Here is a 13196-nt window from a genome sequence, read left to right on the forward strand (position 1 = left end):
AGGCCCTCTTCTGCTCGGAAGTTTCTCTTGGAGCAGTCTCTGAAAATTGCTAAGATGTTGGATCCTAAGGGATTCTCTGATCCAAAGACGTCTAGGACTCCCCCATTGGATATGACAGCTTCGTGTCAGAGCCCATCTGCTCCTGAGGATGGTTCAGGTCGATTGGTGTTGGATCCTAAGGGGGGAGCCCTTTTAAACTGATCATGTCTTTGCGTAAAACTCAGTACTCTTCATCAGTTGACCATGTTCCATCCAAAATACCTTCTTCCTTCCTACAGAGACCTAAGTCACCCTCTGTGTTATCAACCCGCTCAACCAGAAGCCTTACAGAAGATGATGTGGAGAGGATGGCCAAGAAGATCCTCTGGGTGTAGGACTTTGCAAGGTCCCCTTCGGCTCCTACCCCTAAGAGTTGTGAGTTGTGAGCAATTTCTCCCCTCTTCAGATTCTTCCTCCAACCACCCCCCAGAGGTTTCGAAGCCTTTGGATCAGATACGTCCAATATTGTCTGAGTCAGATCTGAGGTCCTTTCTTACCTCTTCTCTAACTTCTGCTCTGAGCTCCTCAGCCTTGTCAGAGCCAGGGAGCTCTTGGGGTTGTGGTGGACCAGTCGAGTCCGAGACAGTGAGGTCGGCTCTGAAGTTTTCAGACCTTCCACCACATCTTGGGGCATCGGCTCAGTTTAACCCGGTTCCGATTTCAGAGGTGCTGTCTCCTGGAGTTGAGTACCCGGATCCAAAGGCATGGCCTTTCAGATTTGGAGCCCTGTTCTTCCTGGGGTCAGTCAGCTTTCAGAGCTTTGTAGAGGGCTATGTCTGCCTTGGCAGCACTGACAGCATCTGCCGTATCGGAACCTTAGTCTTCTACTTTGCAAACTCTGGACCCAGTGTCTCGATCAGAGTCTGCACCCAGTGTCTTGATCAGACCTCCCACAGGGACAGTGGGTCCAAAAGCCCCACCCTACCCATGAGGGTTCCCTCTCCTCTTCTAATACCTCCCGGGAATTCCCCACAGAGGAGGTTCCTTGGAAAAGGAAGTATAAGAAGAAACACCTAGACTCTACAGAGGATCACTCACTGAGGATACTGACCTCAGTGAAGGTATGGGGTCTCCAAGGTCATTTCCAGATGATGTTTCCATTGGGGACATCCTAGATATTTTGAAACAGAGAGGTGGCTGGAAGCCCAGTAATCCCTCATCTGAGGAGTCAGTGTATCTTGCAGCTTTTGGATCCTGTCCATCTATCTCCTGGGTGTCCCCTTCTGCCGATGAGCTCATTGAGTTGATCTCTCGGTGGGCATGGGAGGCTCCAGACTCCATTGAACCCCCCGCCCAACATAATAAAATCATTACAGCTCCAAAAGACAAAACGTTTTGGTCTAGAGGTGTTCCAGTAGATGCCATGGTCATGGTGGCAGCCATGAAGAACTTGCGGAAGAGAGTTCTACTATCCATCCTCCTAATAAGGATTCCAGGATGATGTATAGATGTGGGAAGCATGTGTCCTCTTCAGTGACCTTTGCCCTGAGGTTCCTGAATTATCTTTCTCATTTTACCAGATTATAGAGGGATCTGATAAGGAGCCATCAGATACCCTCAGGAGTCGTGTCTGAAGGGCTACAGGCTTCGGTTACCTCACAGCTGGCCACCCTACATTCCATTGCAAATTCCTCCATGAAGCTCATTTCGCATGCAGCTGAAGGTGCAAGTAGGGCTGCGGGTTCAGGTACCTCTATGAGGAAGCAGGCCTGGATGCGCTTTTGCTGAGCCCTTTAAGTCTTAGTTTGTCAGTGCACTATTTGGCAGCACGTCCCTATTTGGCCCTAAGGTTATAGATGCACTTTCCAGGTACGAGAAAGACTGGAAGACCCTTTCTGCCATGGGTGTTCATTTTTTCTACTTCCTAGAGACCATATTTGAAAAAACAGAGGAACAGTGGGAAAATGTAGTTCAGAAAATTGAAAAGGTCTTTTCCTCAAGCATGTGGAGGAAGTTCCTTAGGGGCAGAGGGAGAGAACAATAATGGAAGACACCACCCTCATGGCAGAGGAGCTCAGCATCATCAAGGGTCCAAAGATATGTTCTTTGGGAGACCCTTCCAGCACTCCTAAACGGAGGCCTGATTGCTCTTCTCTGGAGGCAATTGGGGGTCGACTATCCCTGCACCTGAGAGCCTGGCTGGAAATAAACGACAAATGGCTGCAGAGGATAATATCCAGAGGATACAACATTCTCTTTTCCCATCCACCACCCAAAGCAAAAGACTTCCAGATGTTCCATGGAGTCAAATGGAGCAAGCTGCCATTCAGATACAAAAGTTGCTAAACAAAGGAGTCATCCAAGAAGTCCTGCCAGACTAGAAAGGATCCAGTTACTTGCTCAAGGTTCTTTTTGGTACCAAAAAAGACAGGGGACTGGAGACCAGTATTGGATCTGAGCAGATTACACTAATCCAGTTCAATTCAGCGGAGCAAGTTCCGGATGGTCACGGTTCAATCCATCCTGTAGACCTTCAGGATGAGTACTACCACATAAAGATGGACAGGTGATCCAGAAGTCATTTGCGCTTCTGACTGGGAGCCAGTCACTCCCATTTTGAGTGCTGCCTTTTGGCCTCACTGCAGCCCCCAGAGTGTTCACTAAATGTATGGCAGTAGTAGCAGCTTGCTTGAGACAACTGGGATTCTGGGTGTTTCCATATCTAGATGGATTGGGTCATCACCGCCCTGACCAGACATCTGCTCCTAGAAGCAAGAAACATGGTGCTTCAAACTTGTTCTTTGTTCGGTATTACAGTAAATTATGAAAAGTCAAACCTCCACCCCTCTCAAGAATTGGACTTCGTAGGAGCAAACATAAATACAATTGATATGGTAGCATGTCTTCCATCATCAAGAGTGGTGACTATAAGAGATCAAGTCAGAAAGTTACTATACAATTTGAGGGCATCTGCTCGAACAGTAATTCAGGTTTTGAGCTTAATGGTAGCAGTGATAATACTAGTTCCACTAGCGAGATTCCACATGAGAGTATTACATTGGCTTCTGGTGGTACAGTGGTCCATCCTTCATCAACCCATGTCAATCACGATATGGATTACGAACACTTGTAAAAGGGATTTGTCATGAAGGATTCACTCAGAACAGCTTACTCAAGGTCACCCTTTGTCTCCACCCCCTGCTCCCCAAGGCCACAGTTTCCTTGGACGCTTCCCAGATAGGGTGGGTGGCATTATCAAGGGAAAAACAGTTCAAGGCATGTGTTCTTCCCAAGAGGTCAAGTCACACATAAATGTCCTGGAGATGAGAGCAGTGCTACTAGAGTTGCAAGCCTTTCAGAATGCTCTTCCTTGTGGGACAGTAGCAATTCAGTCGGACAATATGTCAGCAGTCTGGTACATCATCAAGCAAGGAGAAACCAGATCATATCCCTTATGTCGAGAAGCCCTCAGAGTGTGGCAGTGGGCAATCTCCTCCAACCGCTTTCTGTTAGCAATGCACATTCTGGGGAAGTCCAACGTGATAGCAGACAAGTTGAGCAGGACCATCATTATGCCTCATGAGTGGTCCCTCAATCAGAAAGTGGAGGAAGATGTATTCCGCAAGTGGGGCCAGGCTTGCTGTGATCTTTTTTGCATCCCTTCTGAACAACAAATGCAGCAGCTACTTTGCCTTCCTGATCTCCCGACAGGGGAGCCCCTGAGGGATTCTTTTGCTCACAATTGGCTTCCCGGTCTATTGTATGCCTTTCCCTTACCCCACTTATCCCCAGATTTCTTCAGAAAGCAAACAGGTTAGAGAGAGAAGTAATCCTCATTGCCCTGTATTGGCATTGACAAATCCGGTTTCCCTTTCTTTGGCCTCACCAACGGAAGAAGCTGTGGATTCTGGATCCAATTCTAGACCTTCTGTCACACTCGACAGGAATGCCTCATCTGAACATTTACAGTCTCAAACTGAGAGATTGGTATCTCCAGTTCTGCTAATAATTAGACAACCTATGCTGTCTTCACTAGTGTGTCAAATCCTGCTCTCCTCCCAGAGGCTGTCTTCATGAAAGTTGTATAACAGTAAATGGAGGAGATTCATGCATTGGTCTCAAGAAAACAATGTAGATCCTTTTTCAGCTCTTTTCCATGGTATTTTAGAGTTTTTAGCACAACTGTTTAATGAGAGGGCAACATATTCTGGAATAAAAATACAATTAGCTGCAGTTTCCAGTTTTCACATTGGATTTGATGGTTCTTTCCTGGCTTCACATAAACTATGCAAAGCTTTCTTCTACTCAAGCCCCCACATAAAGATCCTTCACCACCTTGGGACTTAAATGTAATATTACAGAAGAATATACAGCCTCTCTTTGAACCAGCGGCTACATGTCAGCTTAAATTTCTCTTTTGAAATACTATATTTTTGGTAGCCATCACTTCTGCAAGAGAATTACTGAGATTCAAGGCTTGTCGCCCAAACTGCCATATTTAATCTTCCAAAAAGACAAGGTCACTTTTATGCACTATAACCCTTCTTTCTTAGCAAAGATCGTTTCAGAGAATACTATTAACCAATCCATTAATCTGCCAGTTTTCTTCCCTAATTTCATTAATAAAGGTGAATATATGCTGCATTTATTAGATGTTTGTAGACAACTACATTTTTACCTTTACAGAACGAAGGACACAAGAAAATGAAGCCGACTGTTTGTCTCTTTCTCAGAAAATAGATTGGGTCTCCCAGTGACTAAGGGGACACTCGCAAAATGTCTTACGGACTGCATCTCTTGTATATGAGGAATTTAAGGAATGGGTAGTAGAAATTATTCGGGAGTTATTAGGGAAGATAAGAAAGTTCTTCAGAACTGTAAGTAGTGAGTGGGATAAAATGAAAGTGGATTTAAAAATTAAGGTAGAAACTGTTTATAAATATATAATAAATATATATATATATATATATATATATATATATATATATTTAGAAATTTATAAATGCATGTGCACTTTTGTTTGCTAGTTAGATGCAAATGCATTTCTGTTGCAATAATATATATGACTAATATAGTCAGATGCATGTTTTCATACATATATTAAAGGGTTAAACTGTTCTTAGCTGAGAAGCAAGGAAAAAATCAAATAAAACGGCATTCATGTAAATGTAACATGCTGGTACAGCTTGAGAAAAAGCTGAATGTTTAGTGTCTGGAAAAAGCTTCAAGGTTTACAGATAAGGAGCCATGTGCAAAAATGAGTTGAAGGCAAGAACAACTTACTAAACTGTCGCGTAATTCACCTTGAAACAAGAACACAAAGGAGCTTATTAACATACTGCATAACATCGTTGGAAGACTGCTTTGACACAGAAATATTCCCAAACAGGAAAGACTCCCTAAAAAGTTTAATTAGCAGACTGTATGACGTCAAAAGACAATTTTCACACAGAACAGGAAAGACTCCCTAAATACCAAAATAATTACTTTTAAGAGTTCCCAAAAAAACTGCTTTCATAAGAATGTATGTATGTGAGATGTAATCTGATTTTTAGGGAGATCTGTTAGAGCTGTTTCATGGAGAACATCATTCATGTTGTATTGAAGGCATAAAACCCTGCAAGCTATACATTATTGTTGTATGTTTAATTTGTTGTATACATAAATTACATTAGTTTCTGCATAATGTACTGTTGAGAATGTTTATAGTCTGAAAAGTTTATCTGCACTAACCAGACTTTTTTTTACAAAGCACTAACAAATGCATATCTCCGAACTGTGGTTGTGGTGCTGCGGTAGCGTTTGTCACCTCACAGTAAGACGTTGTCCTGTTCGATTCTCAGCTAAAGTGTCTTCTGTGTGGAGACATGCGTGAATGGGTGTACCTTTGTTGAAGGTTGTGCATCAGAGCTGGCAACTCGGCACGTAAAAATCTACTGCCAATCATTAGTGGACCGGAGTTCCGCTGTGGCGACCCCTAACCGAGAAAAGCCGAAAGACACAACAACTAACAAATGCACATCTGACAAATAATCTGCATTTAATTACTAGGCACAAGCATAGAGCTGTATTTCGGCAGCTTCAGTAAGATGAGACAAAACACTGTCCGTGACATTTCAATCTTTTATATTTAAATAATTCTTCAGAAATGAAAGAAAATGAGGTAATGGTTAAGAAGTAACAACAATTATTTATAGGGCTGACAGATGTTAAAGTACTGCAGAATAAGGGGAATCTCACAGAACAAGAAGAGGAGCAACTGCAGTGCTAAAGAGAAAATAAGAGAGGATCTGGATAATGTGCATGAATTTAGAAAGATTGCTGTTAAGAAACTGTATTTTGATCATAACTCCAGAGCACAAAAAATGTTTAGCATAAGGACTTAAACAACAGAAAGTAGAAAGGGTTGTTGCCAAATGTAGGGAGTCTATAACAAGAAAAATAACCAGAGATCCTGTAGAAGTATTGGAGATATTTCAGAAATTTTATGAAAATTTGTATAACGTAGAGAAATGTGGAAATCAAGAAAAAGCACAAATGGAAACACTAATGGAAGACTTAAATATGCCAGGAGTAGAGGTAGGTGAGGCTCAACTATTAACAGTTAAGATGCGAGAAGATAAGATAAAAAAGGGATGTATAACCAGTCTGCAGAAAAGTCTTCAGGAATAGATGGTATTCCTGTGGAAGTTTGGAAGCTACAAGGGAAGAAAGTGATAAAGATCTGGAATGTTTTGTTTAACAGCATTTTAAAGGAGGGAAAATACCAACATCCTAGAAAAAAAAAAGCTGTGGTGGCTATAATACCTAAATATGGTAAAGACCCATTGGATCCAACTTCATAGAGGCGCATTTCAATTTTAAACCATGATTATAAAGTGTTTTGTAATTCTTTTAGTCATTACGAACATAAAGGGTTGCCAAAATTGTTAGGAAATGGAGCAATGTGGTTTTGTGGAGGGGAGGCAAACATTTGACAGCATTATTAGACTAACCATGATCTGGAGGGAAGAAGAATATAAGAAAATACTGCTGCTGTTTGGCAGACCATGATGCAGAGGGAAGCATTCAACCAAGTAAGCTGGGATTTAGCTGATTTGAAGGGATATTACAGATCTACACAATTAAGGCTCTTATATGTAACACAAGCAGAGTGCTACAATGCAAAGTAGGAAGGGCTGATGATGAAGCAGATAGAAAATTCAAGAAATGAGAGAGTTGGATTTTAGATTCAGATCCTTAAGGAAAATAACAGTCATGCAGAATATTATATTCATAGAGTAGCAGAAAGTATTCTAAGAACTAAGCCAACACTGGAATGGAGAACGGAGATTCTGCTGATAGAGATGACTGCAATTAGGGTATAGAAAATAGACAAAAGGGGGCTGGAATTTACCTGAGGAAACTGCCAAAGGAACAAAGGTATTGGAAACAAAAAGACAGCAACATAATAGAATGGAAAGAATCCAAGAAGATATTTGAACTGCAGGCTATTGACTACCTTCCCTATCAGGGATTGATATCAGAGTATAGGCAAAGAGAAAGGGATAGGGGAATCGTAAGTGAAAGACCTACACTGGTAGAGTTTTTAGTTGAATCTAGAACAGAAGCCACTGTTTAAAAAATAAATAAATAAATAAATAAATAAAAAAGAGAAAGATAATTAGTAGGGTATATAAAATATTGTACAATAACTACTTGAATCAATCAGAGGCGGTTAGAAAAGATTGGGAAGAGAGACTGAATAAGCAGTTCACAAAGAAGCAATGGGATGAATGGATCCCTATTATTTCACTGAAAGATTACATCATCAAATGGCATTTTGAACGGCATTTTATTAAACATGCCATTCGTTGAACTGTTCTGACTGAGATCACATTACAGTAGGGATCAGGAAATTTGCACTTTCCCCCCTGTCTCGGAGTTTGTATATATTATTAGCAGGGGGTATGAGGGGTTCGAGGAATGGCATTTCTGATGAAGTGCCATTCGACAATGTGATCCTTTGATGATTTAATTTATACCCAGAGGACATATGCATCCCACCCAAATATGCAACGTCTAGAAAATTTAGGATTTTTGTTTGGAAGTGTTTGTATAGGTATTTTATACCCCAGTCAGACTCTAAAGAATTTTTTTCCTTAAGTAGATGTCAAAAGTTGGAGATGTGATGGGAAAGAAAGATGTTACTGGGAATGTGTTTTGGGAGAGTAATGAGTTGGCAAACTTTAAAAATTCCCTACACAGTACTCTGTCAGAAATACTGGGCGAACAAATGGGTGTAACTTCTTAGTTTTCTTAAGCTGGGTTACAGAATCTGAATTTCCTGGATGTAGTATGGCCTTGTTACATTTATTTCTAGTGGATGCCAAAAAAGCAATTACTAGAAAATGGAAATGAAAGTCTAAACCAATCACATTTGAAGTAGTGAATATTGTAACAGATAAAAGAACTTTATATGGGATCTTCAGAAAATGGTAGGAGCAAATCACATAGAAAAAAAATGGAAATTTTTGGAACAATACATGCAGAAAAATATTTTGGAAGCAAATTACATAGAAAAAAATAAAGTTTTGGAACAATACATGCAGAAACATATTTTGGAAGAGGAGTAAGGTTTAAGGGAAGGCAGCATTTGACCAGTTTATCTAATGTTGGATTGATTGTACTGCACAGAAGAATGTATGTGATGTATAATGTTTGTAACTGTGAACATATTAACATGGTTTGTTTTATATATAAATGCCAGTTTGCCTGTGTCACAACTAATAATGCAATAAGGGTGTTTAAAAAAGCAGATGTTTGAATTAATAGTAGCTGCTCCCTCCCACCATCCTCCTTATTTTTGTATGGTTTCTTTTGGGCCAGGGTGAGGACCTTTACAAGTTTCTTAGCATTGTCCTTGTCAGGACTTTAACTTGCCTCTCTCTGTTGGCATGAAAAGAAGGCTCTGACAGGCTTGGCACCCAAACCTGTCTTTTTAGTCAACTTAGCTCGAGACAACTGATAGTCTGGGCATGTGGAAGGTGCCCTGAAGCTTTGGAACCTGGTTGGCTGTTATATCCTTAGCAAGATACAACCAATATAGTGAAGGCTACTGCAGCAGTGATCATTATTTACTTACTGTTATGGTTCACAGCTGCCCTTTCTCCTAAGCTTTCTTCAAGGGCTCTGACTTCCTTTCCTACCTTCTGCATGCAGTTAGTCAATATTTTGGCATCTCAGCAACTTTGTCTTATTTTTTGCCTCTTTTGCAGTTTATTGTAAACTTTTGGCATACATACCCCACAAGTTATCACTTAAAATACAACAAAAAGGTGTTTTGGTTATAAGATTTTTTTTTGTATTAGTCTGTTTCAGGAAGAACCATGCATTCTTCACAGTGCCATCACATAATTTCCATTTGTATTGCTTGAATTTAATTTCCTTTAAAGTATTTATAAAGTCAGTATTAGCCTCTACTGAAGTCATTTCATATCTAACCTTTGTAGGTGGTTGCACCACAGTTATGCTGCCTACATAGAAATAGGAAACCAATTCACCTGATCCACTGACATTGCCATAAATAATCTAAAATAGTTACATCAAAGACTGTAATACCAAACTTACTGTGGTTATAAGACCAGTTTTAAAAATAAAATTAATTAAAAACAAAAATGCTTTCCAGGAAAAAGGCAATCATTACAAGCATACATAAAAATTGTAAACTCTTTCATATCCTGACTTCTGCAGATTGTTAGAAACTCCCCAAAACACAGAACTTTCATGTGTTTCAGCGGTTTTTGATATCCAGTGGAAAAAGAAGCTTAGTTTAAAAAAAATAAATAAATTATGGCAAATATAACACTCCAGTGTTGGAAAAGTAGTTTTCTTCACTACAGGTTTGAAACTTTGCTTCATTTAAAGCTGGTGGTTTACTAGTATTAGCAGTGCCTGCTATCTATTTTCCTATATTCCTAGATTATTCAACTTTTTTTTTTTTTTTTTTTTTTTTTTACATCTGCTGTTGTCTTTGATCCCTTAAGCTATTAAAAAATGAAATCTTGAAAAAATGGCAAGTTAGCAAATGCTTCTATAATGCATTTTTCTCTCTACATTTTATGGCATGAACATGCTAATATTGTTTTGTTTTACTTTAAATGTAGTCTTGCCAATTTAAGAAACTATACAGCTGTATTGTTCTGTGATCTTGCTATGCAGTGTTTTATGCACAGTTACTAAGTAATTCAAGTACCATCTCATTCTGCTGTATCTCAGGTTCTGAAAGAACAGAATCCTTTCAATGTCCTTGTTTATATGGAGTGTGTGTGTGTGTGTGTGTGTGTGTGTGTGTGTGTGTGTGTGTGTGTGTGTGTGTGTGTGTGTGTATTCTTACACCCCCTTATCCATGTTCTTGTTTTCAGAAAGCTTTTATCTCTTTTGGAATATTGCTATGGAAAACATTTGACTAGGTGGAGGATCAGACTGTTTTTATCTACCGCATATATATTTGTTTGTTTTCCTCATATGTATGAGTCACAGAGAAACTTTCAAATTTACCTGACGAGCCAAGTATTTGGTGAATACTGACCCTTGTGTGCTGGGTGACATATTTACTGAGTGCTAAAGACAGCAACGATAGTTTGAAGAAAGCCTATGTATAGCATTTACTGCAAGAACCGCTCATTTGAAGATCTGCTTGCTTTCATGGAGAGTACATTTTCTAACTATGTTTTCTTGGAGTGGTTCCCATTCACACTATACACAACCATCCTGTCCTACCAAGATGCTAATATCTTTGCTTCTAATGTGCACAGCTGTGTAAGGGAAGAAAATGTAGAAGTCAGGATGGGAATTAAGCTTAAATGAGAGATTTATTTAAAGTTTTGCTTTCTTTATCCCTGTTGTTTGTCAGTTGTCACCCCCCCCCCGGCCAGTTGACCCATTTGTTTTTTTCCCATCACCAGGCCAGGGTCAACTACAAAGGGTCATCATTCAGGTAGCTGTCAGGGGCAGTTCAGGGGCTTTTATACCCAAATTCTACACATGTGTGGAGAAGTGCCAGTAAGGCACGTACAATGGTCTGACTGTGAAATGCTATCCCTTCACTTCTACAAGGGTCTTCCCTTCAAGCAGCTGTGTCCCTCCTGCCAAAGTATGGGCTGTGGTCTTTCCTTCATGGAACTCACATTGTCCAATGTTCCTCTTACAGAGGGCACTCAACCATCTCCGGGAAAGAGGTGAGCAGGTCACGCCTTTGTCCAAACTAGCTTTTTCAGTGTTGGGGCCGGTAATCAAACCCCAGTGCTGTCATCATAGTCTGGCTCTCTATCCCTTTGTGTCATGGAATTAGGGTGTTAAACTTGAGATTATGTTGATATGCACTATATATCACTCACAGAAGAGTGCTTTGAGTAACCTGTTTTCTCTTCCTCAGTCTTTGAAACTGCTTTTTTCTGTCTGGAATGTCCTCTTTTCACAAAAAATATTATGTTTCCAGGAGCAGTGTATGTTTGCACAGAGGACGCATTCCCAAATAAGCGTTTACAGCAGCTGATTTCTCAGCAGCATAAGCTCAGATCAGATGTTCCAAGCAATGTCCTCAAGAAAATCAACTTTGGAGATAGTATCTTTATTGAACATGCAGCTGATGTGGTGAGTTAAGACATCTTTTGAAGGAAATACATGCACTTATATTTGTATTACCTCATATGAAATTGTGTTCTGCATCTTTTCACTGACTTTGCACTAGTAATGGGAGAGAGTTACTGTATCATTATTAAACAACCTTGTCATAGCTTTGCTCTTGAAAATCATTTTGTTTATTTTTCCAATTTTGTTATAGCTGCATGTAAAATGTCGCATTTCAGTATAAATGTGTTTAGACCATTCATGAAAATAAAGTTAGAACATCCTAAAATCACTTTAGTCTTACAACTTTCACCTATGTAACACTGAGGTGTTATGTTTAAAAGTTTGACAATGAAGCTAATGGAAAATGGAGTGCAGTAAAATAGCAATTTCAAGAAAAAAAATGGGAAGACAGCTAACTATTTCCATGAGATCATCCATTTTCTCTTCAGTTGTAGTGGAGGCCACCTAAAATGGTTTAATTGGTGAAATGCTTGGTAGGTCTTATGGCTGCAAGAAATGAAAAATGGCCAATAGTCTTGATCTTGTGTGGTACTGTCTCACCTACATTCCTTACTCACAGGTTCGGAGCCGAGAATCGGCTCTGACTCGGCCAAATTTCTCTAGCACGAAGTCTCTAATTGGCTGGGCTAACCCGGTATCCCAGGATGCACCTCGCCCTAGCCCCAGATCTCGTTTGCCGCTCGTAGAGTTAGGACGTGGTCTCACTTGGCTGTGGGCTAAGTACCCTTTTAAAATACTTTTATTATTTTAGCAGTCTTCCTTTTGACAAAAGCTATTTTGATAGCTAACTTTGTACCTGAATAGTTGTTGCATGAGGTTTTGAGAGTTTAGAGTTTTTGTGGTATCCCTACTGTTTTCGCGGCCTAGGCCCATTTAAGTTAGAGGACCTAGTCCTCTCCAGTGTGTTCCCTTGTTGTGTTGTGGTGTTAGTGGTTAACTCCATTTTAGGAAGCGTTTAAGTTAGTTTCCTTGTCCTTTTAAGTGCTTGTTGGTCTTCCCGCCCTCCTTTTGTGTTTGACTCTGTCTGTTGTGTGTGGCGCGGTTGCTTGCCATGTCGAAAGAACTAAAGGAACATAAACCCTCTGGGTTTAAGAAGTGTACAAAATGTGGCTATAAAATGTCCATTACAGATGGGCACTCTGTGTTTATTGTCTTGGTGCTATTTACTTGCAAGAGTCCTGCAGTTTCTGTCACGTTTTTAGCCCTAGGGTACTGCAGGAATGTAAAAATAAACTGATTTTGAAGGGTCTGATCAAGCCCTCCTTTGAGGAGGCCGTGGAGTCGTCTCCGCCTTCTAGTAACAAGTCTAAGCCTCCTAAGGCCAAGAAAAGATCTCCGGCTCTGTCTGCTTCTTCTAAGCCATCAGAGAAGGTTTGTAAATTGGATACTTCCTCCTCGGGGCCGAAGGAGAAGGTCTCGGAAATGGATACTACATCCTCAGCTCCACTGTCCTTTGGGCCGAAGGAGGACTCTGAAATGGATACTACCTCCTCGGCTCCATTGTCCTCGGGGCCGCAGGAGTCGACCTCGGCTCCGATACTTTTGGAACCTCTTCGGAGCAGGTCATCCAGTGTCAGGCATGA

At 40.5% G+C, this 13196-nt stretch overlaps 1 protein-coding gene across 2 annotated transcripts in view; it reads left to right on the forward strand.

Moving 5' to 3' along the window:
- XRCC3 (X-ray repair cross complementing 3) overlaps positions 1 to 13196 on the forward strand; it is a 506399-nt gene that overhangs the window by 211695 nt on the left and 281508 nt on the right. For both annotated transcript variants that reach the window (XM_044074505.1, XM_044074504.1), the window contains one exon: positions 11459 to 11613. In XM_044074505.1, the coding sequence (XP_043930440.1) occupies positions 11459 to 11613 (155 nt within the window). The remainder of the gene's footprint in view (positions 1 to 11458; positions 11614 to 13196) is intronic.

This window comes from Protopterus annectens, chromosome 6.part0, assembly GCF_019279795.1.
Source record: "Protopterus annectens isolate FY-2018-M chromosome 6.part0, PAN1.0, whole genome shotgun sequence".
In the NCBI taxonomy this organism is placed as follows: domain Eukaryota; kingdom Metazoa; phylum Chordata; order Ceratodontiformes; family Protopteridae; genus Protopterus; species Protopterus annectens.